The sequence below is a fragment of the Trametes versicolor genome, assembly GCF_000271585.1.
Source record: "Trametes versicolor FP-101664 SS1 unplaced genomic scaffold TRAVEscaffold_1, whole genome shotgun sequence".
In the NCBI taxonomy this organism is placed as follows: Eukaryota; Fungi; Basidiomycota; class Agaricomycetes; order Polyporales; family Polyporaceae; genus Trametes; species Trametes versicolor.
In genome coordinates, this window is record NW_007360321.1 from 3940605 (window position 1) to 3957453 (window position 16849).

A 16849-nucleotide genomic window follows, 5' to 3' on the forward strand; every position below is an offset into this window, starting at 1 on the left:
GAGTACGGTGGGTGTGCCTGAAAAATTGGCCGGAATTCGATGCGCGCATGGCGAAGTATAGATATTCCGGGTAAGACACCGTGCGGAAATGACGTCGGCGTCGCTGAGGTGATCAGCTCGCGGGTCCAGACTGGCGAAAGCTGATGGGTTTGAGCAGCGAATCCGGTCCCAGTCCGCCACCAGGACAGACTGCACATGCAGGCACTTTCCCCGCGCGCCCAGCAAGGCAACCTGATCACACCCTCTATTCTCCCTGTCCGACCGCTCTCTCTCGCTTTTCTCTTCTCCCGCCTGCTCGTCTCCCGCGCCCCCTCGAGTTCTCTGACCGTGCGTCCCGCAAGGCTCGCAGAGCCCGCAGAGCCCAATGCGCCGCAAATATGCGCAACTCGCCCTCCCGACGCTCTACTTCAGGGACGGCATCCTCTCCGTTCCTGGCTACACCTTTGAGAAGGTCAGCACCGCCGTACTTCTCCGCGTACCTCGAGCGGAATTGTTGATCTTGCGTCGTATGTCCGTTTACTCCGTGCATGCTAACCAGGCCGTGCCATGGGAGGATACTGGCAGCATGACTCTCCTCTCGGAAGGGACGAACCTGCAGGACGGAACGAGCGTACTGGCCAAGATCGTCCCCGCGCACTCAAATGCGTCGATGCTGCTTGAGCGGGAGGCCCACATGTGAGTACTACCAGTACATCCGGCAGACTTGCCCGGTCGCGCTGACCGAAGGCGCTATTCTAGACTTGAGAAGATGGCGACCTCGCCGGAGTCGTCAAGCTCGACACTCCGGATGATCGACTTCTTTACGATCCCCAAGACGAATGGAGATTGTGCTGTGCTGCTGCTCTTCCACCCGGGGCTCAACATTCTCGGCCGGTACTTTCCCCCTGCCAAGGTCAACAATCTGCTCTTCGGCGACATCTCACGTGCGCGACCGTCTTCCTCACACCGCGACATCTACATGTCTGGCGTGGAGGAGCCGTACATCATGGAAGAAATGGAGGCCATCGAGATTATGGACCTTGCAACCTTCCTCGAGTTCGCGATACAAGCCACGCACTGCTTGGAAATGATGCATAGGCAGGGTCTTATCCACCGCGAGGTGCGCGCCAACGCCTTTCATCTCAATCACCACAGCGGCCTCGTACGCTTGGTGCACTTCGGCAACCGTGCGGTTTCTCTAGAGCAATTCGGCGTGCCATCCGAGTTCGTGCTTCAGGCGGACGCATTCGAAGAGGTGCAGAAACTGAAGGTCAAAGAGGCGCTGTGCTACTTCGCGCCAGAACAGACAGGCAGTATGGAAAACCTCGCCGAAGACCATCGGACGGACTTGTACTCCCTTGGAATCATGTTCTGGACACTTCTGGTAGGTCGGGGCACAATGCCCTTTGAGGGCGGACCTCTTGAGCTGCTGCACGCCGTCGTGCAAAAGCGCCCGATGCCAGTGCACGAAGTCCGCCGCGACATCCCTCAGGTTCTTGCCATGATTATCGAGAAATTGCTTTCCAAGTCGCCAGACGGGCGATATCAAAGCGCGCATGGGCTCAAGGCAGACCTCCTAGAGTGTCAACGTCGACTACTCGCTGCGGTAGCGCTTTCCTCCGATGAACCAGCGGAGCTCATCCCGCATTTCGACATCGCGACGGAAGACCGGTGTATGGAGTTCACCATTCCGAGCCCTCTCTTTGGCCGCGACAAGGAGCTGGAGACGATTCGCAATATCATCCGGCATACCTCGACGAGCTACTCCCGTCAAATAGGCGCGTCGCGGGGCTCTTTTGTCATGAGCTCAAGTGGCAGCGGCGGCACAAGCACTGTCGGCACGGCGGAAGACCCGAGCGATTCCATGTCAAGCAAGAGCTCGGCGTCCGCACAGATGCTCGTGTCGCCCGAGTCTCCGGGTTCGAAGATATCCTCCATCGACACGGTCACGCAGCAAGGCTCCGTTACAACGGTTACCTCTGGGACGGTCTCTACGAGCGACGGCCTTCGCCGCGTCGCGCTCACCCCGTCGCAAAGTCGCGCCCGAACACATGCTGCCATGGTCGTCGGGCCTCCAGGGTGGGTCCATTTCGGCCTCGTGGACGTGCCGTGAACTAAAGTGTGGGTTCTTAGTGCCGGCAAGAGCTCGCTTATTCTTGCACAGCAAGCGAAGTGGAGATGTGAGCCGTTCCGCAACAAGACTCCGGACTTCCGTTCTGACTTCTTGTGTTCTCACAGCACATGGCCTGTGGGGACAAGCGAAGTTCTCCGAAGTTGAACCCGGGCCGTTCGCGTCGCTCGTGAGTGGCTCGCGTGCCGAATCTGCCGTCGCGACACGAGGACACTGACTTATGCGCGAATACAGCTCGCCTGCCTCTCGCATGTCCTCCGACAACTCATAGTGTTCCACTCGGACCTGCACCGCTTCGTCAATGACCTCAAACAGAGGCTCGGGCCGCAGCTGCAAAACGTGCCGCTGCTATACGAGGGCGCACCGGAGCTGAAGACTATCTTCGCGCTGTTCGACATCGTGATCGACACGCCGCAAGAGTCGCTCGAGACCAGCGAGCTGCCCGCGCGCTTTCAGTCACTCGTGGAGAGCGTGTTTGCGGTCCTTGCGGAGACTAGGTTGTTTGCACTGTTCTTGGACGATCTGCACGAGGCCCCCGATTCGTACGTGCGCATCTTGGAAGCTCTGAGGCTGAATGGCTGACGGATGATCGGCAGGTCGCTCGATCTGCTCAACGCGCTGGTCAATTCCCGCACTCGTCTAGTAAGTTTAATTGTCGCGTTGACTAGATGTGAGAATATGACGTGTGTGCTGACATGTCGCCAGCTCATCTTCGCGACCGTGCGGTCAGACAGACCGTAAGTAAAGTTTGCCCGCGCGCCCAAATTTGCTCTGACCCCATTCGAGTAGCGACCGGCTTGAAAGGATCCGGCAAACCTTCTCCACCAAGTCGACGACATGGATACACCTTGAGCCGCTCAGCTACCCCGCTGTCTCGACCCTCGTCGCGCGGACACTGCACCGGCCGAAGGAGGAGGTCGCACATCTTGCACGCATCATCCACGGAGCCTCAAGCGGGAACCCGTTCTCCGCACGCAACATCCTTACTACGCTTTACAGGCAACGACACGTACGTATGTCATACGTCTATACGAGGGCGCCGAGGCTGACATGGTGTTCGCAGATATTTTACGATTGGGAGAAGAATAACTGGCAGTAAGTGCGGTCGCTTTTCTGGTGCGCTCGCAGCTAAGCGGGGGTCAGGTTTGACATTACGGCGATCGAGACGACGCTGTTCGACAAAAAGTCGATCGCGACGCCGGGCGATCTTGGATTTTTGGTAAATCACCTACGTGAGCTACCAGAGGACGCGCGGAAGTTCGTCATCTGGGCGTCTTTCTTTGGACCTACGTGCGTCGTTCTTCGTTATTCATGATTCGACCTCTCACGTTGCCGCGCCCGAAAAGGTTCAAGGTCGCCGAGGTCGCACTGTTGATGGACTGGGACGACTCCGGAAGCAGCGGCAGCGGTACGGAAGAGGAGCACGAAGACATGTGGAACGTCTCGAAGGCCGTACACAACTTCCGCGAAAAGGAGAACGGGTCGTCGGCCACGCGCCGCTCGATACGCGGGCTGCAGACGGCGATCGCGGAGGGCTGGCTGATCCAGCGCGCGAGAGACATGTGCAGCTTCTCGCATGACCGGTACCGCCAGGCTGCGCAGGCGGAGGCAGAGAGCCAGCCTGAAGAGGCGATTGCTAAGATGTCCTTCCGGGTGAGTACTGGCCAATGGCTTTGTAGTGTAGAGAGCGAACTGAGGATTCTGCAGATTATTTTGACGATGCTCCATGAGTCGACCCCCGACATCTACCGTATAGCGGAACATGCAAAGAGGTAAGGCGTGCATGTCGTGCTTGTCGAGATGGAGCTGAGTATACGTATGTAGGTGTCTGCCGTTGCTTCGCGAGCACTCAAAACGCGACGAGCTGCTCGAAATGTCGATAGATGCCGGTGATTCTGCGAGGGCTCGGGGTGCCCATGAGGTAAGCCGTCCCGCGGAGTTGCAGTGGCGTGTCGCTTAACGCCACCTTGCGCAGCTCGCACTGCAATCGTACATGAATGCTCGGTCATTGCTGGATGAGAACTCATGGAAGGGTGACCCGGTCCGGACGTCGTCGCTCTACATACGGCTAGCGGAGTAAGCACCTCAATTTCCTTCGTTTGTTAAATTATTGAACTGAAACGTTTGAATAGGCTATATACGTGGAAGTCCGAGTTCAACTTGTCGGACAACCTGCTGCAGGAGTGCCTGATCCGGTGCGAGAGCCCTGAAGAGAAGGCACGGCTGCTCCGGCTGCGATCGCGCAACCACTGGATGCGGGGGAACTACTCGGCGGCGTTGAATGACAACATTCTGGGGCTGCATCTGCTCGGGGTGGACGTGAACGCGGCGCCGACGCGTCGAGAGGCGGACATCATGTTCGAGCAGGTCAAGAACGAGATCCTGGCGGTCGGCTTCGAGGACATCCTCTCCATCCCCCGCGCGCGCGACAGCCGCACCGATCTGGCAATTGCGCTGCTCAACGACGCAGGTTGGTGCTCCCACTGCCCGTTCTGGGCCCCACGATCTGATGCCGTCTGACGGCTCCGCACAGGCACGAACGCGTACTGGAGCACTGGTGAAGGCTTCGCTGATGTCATAGGACTCACGGTGCGTCGGGGTCGCATCGCACCGTAAATGCTTGACTGACCGGCCTCCGCAGACGATCCAGCTCGCGTTGCGGTATGTCGTGCTCGATAAGGCAGGCAGCATGGAAGGGTACTGACACGGTGCTCGGGCAGGGCGGGGATGTGTCCGGGAACGGCGCTGGGGTTCTTCTGGGCGCTCGGAGGTGCGTTCGATCTCGCGCCGCGGGTTGCGTCAGCGGAGCTCACCCCATCTCCTCCAGCCGCGGCAGAACGGCGGGAGCTCTACCGATTCTCAGCCGACCTTGGCAAGCTCGCGTTGCGGATCGCAGACCAGTACGGCAGCAGCTTCGAGAAGTGGTACGTCCCTGTCTGGATCCTGCCATCATGCTCCGCACACCCTCCTCCCCCCGTAAAAGCCTAATCTAACCTGGACCCATCTGCGACCCCAAGCCGCGCTCTCGTCCTGTTCTCGATCATGGTCTCCGGTTTCGACAACGTGCACATCCGCGCGAATGTGCCCAGGCTCGAGGAGGCGATCAAGTACGGGCAGAGCGCGGGCGACAGGTACGTGTTGGCACCATGCAGGAAAAACAATCAGTGCTGACGGGGCGGCGCGCAGGATATACACGAGTTTCGCCACGGCCCACCTGGTCGTTACACGGCTCTACATATGCGACCACAGTAAGTGTGTTTTCTACGCGTCGCGGGAATCACCTCGTCTCATCGTTGGGCAGTGAGCGAGCTGGTCATGGCGGCGGAGGAGGCCGTGTCCGACATCTCGCTCTGGGCGCCTAGTGGCGATATTGCGGTTTTGGCGCAGGGTACGCTGAACTGCATCCGCGCTATTGGCGGCTACACAATTGCGCAGTCCGCCGACACGGCGTTCGATACTGAGACGTTCAAGGAGTCCGAGTACCTTGCCCAAGTAGAGGCTTTGGGGACCATCAAGGTCGCTATGAATTGGTACGTGATCTGAAGCTATCATTTGTGTCAGTATGCTGACCCATTAATCAAGGTATAATGCGTTCAAGGTACGTAGTCTGGAGTAGCAACTATCGGGGACCTCGCTTCATCTTCTTTGGCAGGTCGTTGGGCTGTTCAGTCTTGGGTACGTGGAGGAGGCCGCACGTCTTGGATTCTACGTATACGAGACACGCGATAGCAACCCCAAGTGCGTAACTCCCAGGGAGCCGCATATACCCACTTCTGACACGCGTTCAGTCACCGGCACACTCGCTACTCTCTTTTCTTCCACAGTTTGGCGTTGATTCACTGCTTGAGGAAAGGCGGTCTGCCAGTAGAGGAACGCACACGCTACTTCAAGCAGGTCGAGACCAATCAGTCTTACATCCGGAAGTACGTGAACGCAGTGGTATCTGAAATGTTATCGCTGACGTGCGCTCCAGATGGCTATCACCGAGTCCTGTCAACACGAGTACATGGGTCGCCCTCATCGTACGTTGTCTCTCGTTTCGAGATGAACACAGCACTGACAGGCTTCTTAGGATGCGGAGCTGGCATCTTTGATGAACAATCCTGATGCATTCAAACTTTACGATGTCGCCGTGAAGTGAGTTTTTCGGTTAAAATGCATGGTGTAAGAAGCTTAAAGGGCGACAGGCTCGCAGTGAACAACGACTGGTTGCTAGAAGGCGGTTGGGGACTCTATCTGGTAAGCAGCATACATTTGCTTCTGCCGCCGATTCACGAAGCTCACGTCTCTCCAGCAAGGAAGTCATTTCGTGCGATGCGGCGTCGAAGGTCTGGGAAGCGAATTGCAACGCCGGGGCATTGCGCGGCAGGCACAGTGGGGAGCCCGGGGTCTGGTGTAGGTGCCCGCCCGGCTTCTCTCATGAACCATCTCTAACTTTATCTGCAGCACCTATCTTTCATCGCTGCTGGAGACGCGATCGCAGCCCGTTCCGCTGAAGCGACACATCTTCTCTGCAGACGTGGCTGTTCAAACCGACAGCATGGTCATCGCTGCTCAGCCTGCTCTACACGGCGGCTTCGAGCGCACGAGCTTGGAAGCAACTGAAGAAGAGCAGATCTCCACACTGACCGCGACTGACCTCGCTTCGATCTTGAAGTGGAGTAAGGAGATATCGGGGGACATCAACCTGTCCATGGCTCTGCAGCGATTGACTGAAATCTCTACCGGTATGTATGGACGACCCTCTGGAGTGTGTTAGTGTCTTATTTCCCTGCAGAGGTATCTGGCAGTCAGAGTACCTGTGTCGTCATCGCCCGTGAGGCAGGCGACTACACGGTCGCCACCAGCATGAACCCTCCCGACGCCTGTAAAGTGCACGAGTAGGTGGTGTTTGTGTGTATGCAAGTGACGTGCTAACGATGCACCACAGGAATCCGCTGCCCATCCGATCAATCTCGGACCCGCTCAAACGAACGATCATCCAGCATGCCCTGAACACCAAAGACCGAGTGTACTACGAGGACATCACGTCCGAGCCGCGCTTCGCGTCCGAGGCGCAGCTGAGCCCGCACCGCTCCGTGATCTGCATCCCGATCTTCAGCAACCGCGGGCAGACGTTCGGCGCGGTGTACCTCGCGTCGAAATACGCGTTCTCGCCGAACGTGGTGACGATGCTCACGCTGCTGTGCCAGCAGGCGAGCATCGGAATCTCGAACGCGCTGCTGTTCCGCTCGGTGCAGGCGGGCACGAAGGAGAATCTGAAGATGATCTCGGCGCAGAGGGACGCGCTCGAGGCGGCGAGGAAGAGCAGGGAGGACGCGTTGAAGGCGACGAAGGTGGGTTTTGTTTGTTGGAAGAGGGCGTGGTATGGGTTCGAAGCAGGGCGGGACTGACTTTTTGGGTTGGTAGATCAAGAGCAACTTTTTGGCGTCGATGAGCCATGAGTTGCGCACGCCGTTCAGGTCAGTGTGGGTTTGTGGCGCGGATTTCGAGCGACACTGACACGTCTTCACAGCTCGTTTTACGGTCTTTTGGATATCTTGAGTGGCACTGAATTGAATGCGGGTCAGAGGGAGATCGGTGAGTTGGCAACGGGTCAGATTATTTACTACAACAATCGCTTACCGATGCCCCTAGTCCAAACAGCTAAGCAGTCTTGCGAACTCCTGCTTAAGGTACGTGTGCAGGATGATCATCTTGTAGGGGAATTGGCCGCTAAAGATTATGTAGATCATCGACTCTATCTTGGACTACAGCAAGCTCGAGGCTGATGGTACGGGCGTCTCCGTTCTCTCCATACGTGCTTTGTTCCTTATGCTGCTTTACAGCGGTCAAACTAGAGTACTCAGGCTTCTCGGTGGAAAACTTGCTTGCGGTAGGTCGCGCAGTATCATCATGCTCGACGCCGTTCTCATCTCCAGCAGGACTGTATGGAACTGCTCTTGCCCATGGCCGCGAAGAAGCTTGACCTCTCGTTCAACATCGAGCCCACTGTCCCACCTTGTGCGTGTTTGCCTTAGTGTCACTTTTATTATTATCTGACAAGCTGTGCAACAGGGGTGAAGGCTGACTACGCTCGAATACGCCAAGGTAAAGTTATATCTATTCCAGCGGTTACTGAGTTGTACCAACGCGGCCTCTCAGTGTTGATGAACTTGATCGGTAACGCTGTCAAATTCACCGCGAACGGCTTCGTGCGAGTTACTTGTGCCGTCGATACCACCCAGCCACGGACGACAACGGACGTGCATCTCAAGTTCTCAATACAGTACGCGAGACTTGCTTCACTGTCGGAGTACGGAGTCGCTGATTAGTTTTTCAATAGGGATACCGGCATCGGGCTGAGCTCTTCGTAAGTGGAAATTTGCGGATGTTTGGTACTAGATGCTCACGCTTTGTGCAAAAGTGACGTCGATCAGCTATTCGTTCCCTTTCAGCAAGCTGACAACTCGTCAACACGACGATTTGGCGGAACCGGCCTAGGCCTATCCATTTCGCGACAACTCGTCAAACTCATGGGAGGTGTCATTGGCGTGCAGTCGGAGCTCGGCGCCGGGTCGACGTTCTGGTTCACCATCCCCGTGAAAATTTTCGAGTCCGAGGAGTCGCAGCAATCCCTGCAAGAAATCGAGAAGCTGAAGGAGACTCTCGTGAAGACGCGCCCGCTCCGGCTGCTGATCAGCTCAGTCTCGAGCGCAACGATCTCAATGCTCGGCACGATGCTGAGCGGGTTCACGATCGCGGCGGTGCCGTCGATCGACGACGCGGACCGGTTCCTGCGCAACTCGGAGTTCGCGACGCAGCCGCTCGACTTTGTGATCCTCGACGACCAGTCCGAGCACCGCGCGGACGACCTCGCGCGCGTCGTGCGCTCGCTGCCGTACGCGGCGCTCCGCGAGACGAAGGTGATCCACCTGTTCACGCCGACGACCGACAACCTCGCGGGCGCGCCGATGCTCAGGAACGACAACGACACGACGCCGGGGATCACGCGCATGACGAAGCCGCCGAGGCAGCATAAGCTCCTACAGATGCTCGCGAGCTTGAAGAACGTGCTGGATCAGGTGCATATACGGCCTGTGGTCAACGCGTCGGAGCTCCGTGAAGAGGAGGCGCTGGCGCAGCGGACGCTATTCGGGAACGTCTTGGTGGCAGAAGGTGTGTTGGTACGATCGGAGGCTTCCGGCGTATTGCTCACGAGCCGTGATGTACCTGCAGACAATCCGGTCGCGCAGAAGCTCCTGATGAAGCAGCTGGAACGGTACGAGCTCAATGTAGTCGCGACGTCCAATGGCGAAGAGGCCATAGCTGGTATGTGACTCTTGTTCCCCGCTTCTGAGCGCGTCACTGACAGCAAATGTAGAATGGGAGAGACACGAGCCTGGGCACTTCAGCGCTGCACTGTTCGACCATCGTCAGTTGACATGAACTACCTGCATCGCGTTCCATCCTGATGAAGTATTCCGTAGATATGCCGATATGCGATGGCGTGGAGGCCTGCAAGCGTATACGAATACTGGAAGGGAAGCGGAAAGTGCCTACTCTGTTGCCCAGTAAGTTTGGAGCCTCGTCTATAATTGACACATTGCTCATCGCTCTGCTTCACAGTCGTCGCCCTTAGCGCGGACTGTCAGGAGTCAACCAAACAGCTGTGTCTCAGCGCGGGCATGAATGGGTTCTTTAGCAAACCTCTGAAGAAAAGTGCGTTGAGAGTGATTGGATCTTCAAGAGTAACATACTAACAGCTGCGCCTAGACGATCTGCTGCACCTGCTCGGGATGTTCGGACCTCCAATACCCGCGCAGAATACATCTCCACCTCCCACGCCGCCATAGTCGCCGCGCCCGTCCCCTCGTCTATCAATTCGTTCGTCGACATGCTTTGTATCGCATCGCTCTTGCCCCGCCTGTAGTCTCCCCGTCCGATACGGCCCCTGTACTCTATCCTCGCTCACTACACAAGATACAGACATACAATATACATATGTATAGCGCTCTATCGATATCCACTATCCCCTACGTACAATGTACCTGTCCACGATACCACCACAGCATGTGCCATGACCGATATATGTAGCTTCGACCGTTTCCTTGTTACCTGTCCTGTTCGCGCATTGATTCCTCCAGTTGCTACGACTCCGCACCCGCTCGGCTCCCCCTGTTCTCGCACCACCGGACATACACGCCGCTTGTAGAGTGCTAGCAATGATATATACTGTAATGACAGCAATCGACGGGTCTGAGATCTTGCAATTTTGACGTGAGCTTAAAGCTTAAAGCTTCGCGCGGTGCATGTGGGGCCTGGCCATACTTAGGGTGATCGTTTGGCAGTGAGTATGAGAGTAATGATGTACATGCGTGTTTCGGAGTCTGAGCGGTACATAGTCGTAAGCTATCCAAAAAAGCAATGAGAGCCTCGCACTAGGGCAAAGCCGTATCTATATGGATCATGAGCCAGCCACGAGGGAAAACAGTCTGACGCGAGTAAATGCGTCTATGCGGCTGCGGCTGCGTCGACGGCGGGAGGCCCCGCGCGGCGGTTGCGGAAGTGGCGCACGAGCCGCTGCATGACCGTCGTCTCGCCGTAGTAGCAGACGGTGACGAGGAGGCTGACGCCCGCGAGGCCGGCGTTGAACAGGCAGAGCGCCATCCAGCCCTTCTGGGGGCTGAGGTGGTCGTAGAGCTGCCCACCGATGACGGGGCCGACTGGGCGCACGGGTTAGCGGGCTGTTCTGGCGAAGGGTAGAGAGAGGGTGCACTCACTGGCGGAACCGAGCCCGTAGGCGACGTTGAATGCACCATAGATGTGGCCATCTGCATGGGTGCGGGTGAGTTTGGAGTGCGCAGAGGTCGGATGCGGCACTTACATCCCACACCATCTAGGCTGCGCGTCACTGCCGCGAACTCGGCCGTGACTGGTGAGATTGTCCCGGTGGCAAACAAGTCTGAGACGGCGGTATAAGTCGTCGGCACAGTCCAGTCAGGAGGAAGCGCTTACTGAGGAGCGCATACATGGCGAGGAAGTAGGCGAGATTGACGTGGATGAAAACCAGGACCCAGAAGGGCAGCGCGCAGACCAGACAGATGGCGGTGCTCACGATCGTGCCTCCGCGGTCGGCGTACCAGCCGCTGAGCGGCGAGGCTGCGTGTATACACAAATGTGAGCTGGGTCTCATGAGTATAGCTCGGATGTAGAACGCACAGATGAATGACGGGACGACGGCGGCGATGTAGACGAGACCGATCTTCGAGACGTCGAGGCCGAAGGTGGACTGCAGGTAGAGAGGAAGTACGGGCTCCATGCTGCTGATCATGATACTGTTGGGCATGTTAGACCACGATTATACGTGTAGTATAGAAAGCCCCGAAGCGTACCCGAAGCTCAACGTGAGGAAGACAGCAGAAAGTGCGCGAGGTGACTTCAAAAGCTTGAGGAGCAACCCCGGAATAGACAGATGCACCGGATCCTCGTTAACCTGTGTCTGCGAGCGAGCCACGGTCGGCGTGCGCGACGGAATGCGCGTCGGGGTCTCCGAGATCTCCGCGACGTCGCCCTCAGTCCGAGCCTCCTGGGTGGATACTAGTTCCGTAACGGTCGGCTGTTCCTCCCGCTTTTCCGCGTCGGCAGAGCCGTACGTGACGCCGCGCGCGGAGCCGTTGCGGCCGACGAGCTTCGTGAAGGAGGCGTCCACGCGTTCGGCGGCGGAGCGCTCGATGATGAGCAGACGGCCGACGAGCTCGGCGACGGTGACGATGATGCCGAAGATGAAGGGCGCGCGGAAGCCGAACCGGTCGTCGAGGGCTCCTGCTACGGGAGGGCCGACGAGGAAGCTGTAGCGAGGTCAGATGTGGTTGGCTGGGCTAGGGGTACGATACGATACGCACCCGAGCGACATGCCCATCATGGCAAGCCCGAGCTGCTCTGCAAAGAGATGACGGTGAGCATGATATTGCCCACCGCATAGCCCGAACCTCCCAGTACTTACTGCCAACGATCTTTTCGGGCACCGTGTCACAGCTGTCGATGCACTTGAGTGAAGGAAGGCCGTGAGGTGCGTACGAAAGCGCTTACATCAAGGCCAGGCCGACGACCCAGATAACGCAGGCACTAATGCCCTGGGCGATACGCGCGAGGACCATGACCCAAAATGTGGGTGCCTCCATTAGGAGCACTTGTGAGCCGATGAGTGCCGCCTGGCCGCATAGCAAGGGGATTTTGCGGTTCTTGTACCTCTCAGAGAGGAAAGCGATGGGCGGAGTGACTAGAGGAGGAGTTCTGTCCACATAGGCAGACCGGGCAGATACAGGGGCCACTTACATATAACGAGTGCTCCGGACTGGAGGGGTGTTTAGCGTTCAGATATTAGGTGCGTAGTAGACTGTTCTTTTGGAAACTCACATAGGCGAAGAGCAGCCATCCGACTAAACCGGAGACCCCTTCGTAGCCAAGACTTTGGAGGCGGAAGGGGATAATTGGAACGATCATGGAGTAAATAAGGAGATCGGTCGTTATTGCTGTGGATTTGTCAGCACATTGCGAGCGTCGTTGATCGCAGTGGGCTCGCATACCTATTCCGACAACTTTACACGACACAAGAAGGTTAGCGACGTGTCTCGAGCGCTAGGCGTTATGTTCGCACTGAGAGTGATAAACCAGACGGAGCTACGCCATTCGAGACCCCATGGCCGACGCTCCTTGGATTGAATGGCTGTCGTCGTGGCCTTCTCTTCGACCCCGATTGGAGGGTACCCGTGTGTGTTCGACATAGCTCTGGCAGCCTGCAAGCGTCGTATGCCGAAGGAGGTGAAGGCGACCAGCCGGGGGCGGATTAGACGGCGGTTTTGAGGAGGTCGCGAGCAGTGAGTGCGTCGACAGCGCTGGCTGCGCTCGAGTCTTCCCACGAACAAGGGTTTACGACAGAAAGACCTCGTTCGACGCAAGAGCTGACTCCGATGTTTTCCGGACGACCTGTGGCGCCACCAGTGGGTCGACTATCTTGGCGTTTTCCAGGGCGCCCCGCATGGACGGCCGGTAGCAATGGACGGCCGGTGGCAGTGTTGGAGTCCATATAGGGCAGCTCTGCAAGTTCCTTCCAATTCGCAGCGGAGAAATGCCTTCTGCTGGTCTGCGCGCGCTGAGGATATCGCACGGCGAACAAGGTGCCGAACCAGCTGCGTGTTATAGCTTGAAAACCCATGCGATAGGCTTGCGACGGTTGAACGTTTTGTCAAATTTAAAGCTATCACATGGCTATGGCAGCAGCTGGACTTCGCCCTTTGTCTGCCGTGTGGGAGTGATATCCGGACGTCAGTATATTTGGATATGAAATCACTAGAAGTTAACCGATGACGGTTGATAAGTACCTGCGTCGAATTTTCGTTGTGCAGAATGGGCCGGTTCAATCGGGTTCAAGTCAAAGTCGCATATTTATAGCCAGCGGATCAGCACTGTTAGAGTGTACCCCTTGGTGTGAATTCAGAAAAGTGCGCAGAATGTCGTTGATTGTTGCATAGGACCCACCGTCACGGGAGTGGTGTCCACAGAAGTTCATGGTACTTAGCCGAGGAAGATAGAGCTTTGATTGGCTGGTGCGAGCAATAATCCCGCTTAGACGCCAGGAACGTGGGCGCTTACGCGTGGATCACAGCGGACGTGGACTGGCCACTCAGCGCGCTCGCTACGCGCTAGCTCGCATCTCCTCCACCCCCGCTGTCCCCGCATCGCTTCGCTTCGCGCATGTCGACCTCTTCCACCTCCAAGCACAAACCGCGCCGGCGACAGACTCAGAAAGAAAAGACGCCTACCAAAGACTCCGATCCTATGCCTCGGACTCCCAGAGCGCACGCTACCTCGCTGGAAACTATCGAAGTCCTGCCACGCACTCCAATCACCTCGAGGACGCCCCGGCGCGGGTATGCGGCGTGGTCTGCGGATGAAGATGGGCACGCTGAAGAAGTCGAGCTCAGCTTGCTCGGGGAGGAGGATCGTCGACAGGCTGCCTCTGACCTGACTCTGGAGGAGGAGCAAGCATACCTGGCGCAGGCGGACGGGAAGCGGCCGTTCTCGTCGCGGGACAAGCGCGCCATCGTTCTTTTGATCATCCTCTGTGCGTCCTCTTTCCAAATGGTCCCGGCGGCGGAGATATCTGTCCCGCAGAACATGTTTCGCACTTGGTCACCCGGAACGCATAACATGTTCCGGAACACGTTCCGTGGAACACATCCCGTTCTCCCTCTTTCGCTCTTACTGCACGCCGTATACTGATCACGTACTGTCGCGCAGACCTAATCCAAGGATTCCCTGTAAGCTCCCACGCGTCCGTTCCTAATACACTGACTGACCCCGAACGTAGTTGGGTCTTGCCCTAGGTGAGCGCAGTCGACGCATTGCTGGACGTAACTAATTGTATGTCAGGGTCCATTCCATTCATTTTGCGGGAACATCTATCCTACTCCGAAATTGCCGTCTTCTCGCTTGCCGGCTATCCTTATTCCCTCAAGCTTTTGTGGTCACCTATCGTAGACTCCAAATTCTTCCCTTCGATTGGCCGGAGGAAATCATGGATCATACCAATGCAACTAATCATCGGGTCGATCATGCTAGCCATGGCGTACCATGCTGAGGAACTCATGACCAACGTGCGTAGTCCAGTGTACATTTCTCGCGTCTTAGACTGACGGTTTACAGCCTGGTCAACACTTGTATACCTTGAGCGCCGCGTTCACTTCGCTCGTGTTCTTCTCCGCCACCCAAGGTCAGTCATTGCTAAGATCCGGGCCGCGCTTATGAGTACTGACACAATCATACAGATATTGCCGTGGACGGTCGGTCCGGCGCGTGTCAACTACACGCATATGCTGACGAGTTCTTGCATAGGCTGGGCTCTAACACTCCTTTCCGAGGAGAACCTCTCCTTTGCGTCAACATGTCAAACGATCGGCCTCAACACAGGTTACCTGATGTCTTACACGGTGTTCCTTGCACTAAACAGCGAGGATTTCGCGTAGGTTTGTCTGTACTCGTTCCGTTTCGGATACTGACAGCGATTCGTAGTAAGAAGTGGGGCGTGCCAAGACTGACCTTGGGTGCCTACTTGACCTTCTGTGCACTCATGTCATTCGGTGTCACTATTTGGCTACTATTCATCAAAGAGGCGAGATTTATCACTTATCCTTTTACCCGATTTCTGACGTCCGAATAGGACAAAGAGTCTACGAGCGAAGACATCAGCGTGAAGGCCGTTTACGGCACTATGTGGGAAATATGCAAACTACGCCGTAGGTTTCAGTGGAATCGGTTTTCACGAGTTCAATAGACTGACCCCGTGAAATAGACGTCCAGACTATGTTCATCGTGCACCTGCTCGCCAAGGTCGGCTGGCAAGCAAACGACGCCGTCACGCAGCTCAAGATGGTCGAGAAGGGCCTCGGGAGGGAAGACCTCGCGATCACGGTCCTCATCGACTTTCCCTTCCAGATCGTTGGTGGCTGGCTCGCAGGAAAATGGTCGCGCGGGGATAAGCCGCTGCGCGCGTGGATATACGCCTTCTGGCCGCGCCTCGCGCTCACTCTCCTTTTCACGCTAATGGTGTACTGGTTCCCGGCGCCGCCCATCCCGGCCGGCTTTTTCGTGCTGCTCGTGACGGCCACGATTGCGCAGTCGTTCGCGGGGTGGGTGATGCGGCTAATTGACAAGTGTTTCCTGACTGACGTGTCATTGTTGCAGGACTATACAGTTCGGCGGGATATCTGCCTTCCACACCCGGATATCCGACCCTGTTGTGGGGGGGACGTATATGACGGTAGGTATCCGGATTTCCTCAGTTGAACTCTATCTGACGGCGTAACAGCTGTTGAACACGTTTACAAACCTCGGCGGGACGTGGCCTCGTTTTTTCGTCCTCAAAGGTCAGTCACGCATTTGCAATTCAGGAATGCTTTTGACTGAATGCATCATGCGGCACAGGGGTCGATTTCTTCAGCGTGGCTACGTGCGAGATCAAGGAGTCCGGGCTGTCAGTCAAAGGTACTTGCGTTTTCCATGAGGCCGACCTATAGAATATGTGCTCATGCATCCCAACAGCGCACGAGTGTGTCTCCGAGCACGGAAAGCTCGCGTGTACAGATCTCGGCGGCGAGTGCGTAACCGAGCAGGACGGGTACTACATCGTGTCCGCAATCTGCCTCGGGTTCGGCGTGCTGTCTGTGTTGTTCTTCCTGATACCGACGGCGAGGAAGTTGCAAGGTAAGCCCGTCGTGGTGTTGCAACAATGTCGAGATGCTGATTATGCGTCATCTATCTAGCTGTGCCGGTGAGCAAATGGAGGATATATACTTGATACTGTCGGGTATTTGCGTAGCTGTAAAAGTAGACGTACTCTATCGCACTATATATTGTGTTGTCCCCCGGACTACAGTCGACGTGCTCCTCACCCGTACCTCTCGTAACCCATAGACTGGGATGGACCATAGAGTGTTGTTGGCAGCCCGATCTATGGCGCTCATGGCTCCCGATGTGAGTGGTTCACGAACTCTCCACTTGGCTCGCATAAGTCTGCGCATATATTCGAACAACATACGAACATTCGTGGCAAAGCATAAATTGGGTACTACTAGCCCTCACACATAATTTTTGGCACGTACCCACGAATGAATGAGCGCTTCTTTTAATGGATACGAGCGCATATGAGCGCCTAATCAGATACTCCATGTCCCGTGAAAACCCATATAACAGGGTCGT

The 16849-nt window shown here is 56.6% G+C and overlaps 3 protein-coding genes across 3 annotated transcripts; 2 read left to right on the forward strand and 1 right to left on the reverse strand.

Annotated features, from left to right (window-relative positions):
• Positions 1-364: 364 nt before the first annotated feature.
• Positions 365-9945, forward strand: TRAVEDRAFT_110537 (histidine kinase; the record flags this gene model as incomplete). The annotated part of the gene is made up of 47 exons (XM_008035052.1): positions 365-451; positions 539-675; positions 739-2058; positions 2113-2159; positions 2218-2279; positions 2345-2652; positions 2707-2752; positions 2816-2847; positions 2900-3119; positions 3174-3205; positions 3254-3400; positions 3457-3763; positions 3818-3882; positions 3935-4031; positions 4086-4186; positions 4243-4580; positions 4644-4699; positions 4752-4771; positions 4831-4880; positions 4938-5034; positions 5128-5241; positions 5297-5358; positions 5412-5644; positions 5763-5848; positions 5899-6033; positions 6084-6132; positions 6183-6247; positions 6298-6349; positions 6405-6505; positions 6557-6837; positions 6888-6990; positions 7041-7446; positions 7520-7572; positions 7626-7690; positions 7748-7785; positions 7841-7883; positions 7939-7985; positions 8035-8113; positions 8168-8200; positions 8255-8378; positions 8436-8462; positions 8517-9268; positions 9329-9421; positions 9474-9524; positions 9580-9663; positions 9719-9811; positions 9866-9945. 47 exons carry the CDS (start codon positions 365-367, stop codon positions 9943-9945), a joined length of 6918 nt encoding a protein of 2305 aa, XP_008033243.1.
• A 462-nt stretch (positions 9946-10407) lies between these two features.
• On the reverse strand, positions 10408-13106 carry TRAVEDRAFT_159885 (MFS general substrate transporter). Its single transcript, XM_008035053.1, has 13 exons — positions 12750-13106; positions 12679-12690; positions 12509-12624; positions 12428-12446; positions 12182-12371; positions 12096-12127; positions 11995-12031; positions 11485-11940; positions 11312-11427; positions 11108-11251; positions 10977-11054; positions 10873-10923; positions 10408-10815 (listed from the first exon to the last, which is right to left on the reverse strand). The coding sequence occupies exons 1-13, from the start codon at positions 12874-12876 to the stop codon at positions 10604-10606; spliced, it is 1590 nt and encodes a 529-aa protein (XP_008033244.1). The 5' UTR covers positions 12877-13106; the 3' UTR covers positions 10408-10603.
• Positions 13107-13846: 740 nt separating this feature from the next.
• On the forward strand, positions 13847-16516 carry TRAVEDRAFT_55777 (MFS general substrate transporter; the record flags this gene model as incomplete). Its single annotated transcript, XM_008034226.1, has 14 exons — positions 13847-14216; positions 14393-14412; positions 14463-14478; positions 14525-14748; positions 14798-14864; positions 14987-15113; positions 15164-15263; positions 15312-15387; positions 15444-15780; positions 15836-15911; positions 15960-16017; positions 16076-16135; positions 16193-16354; positions 16414-16516. 14 exons carry the CDS (start codon positions 13847-13849, stop codon positions 16446-16448), a joined length of 1728 nt encoding a protein of 575 aa, XP_008032417.1. The 3' UTR covers positions 16449-16516.
• Positions 16517-16849: the final 333 nt, after the last annotated feature.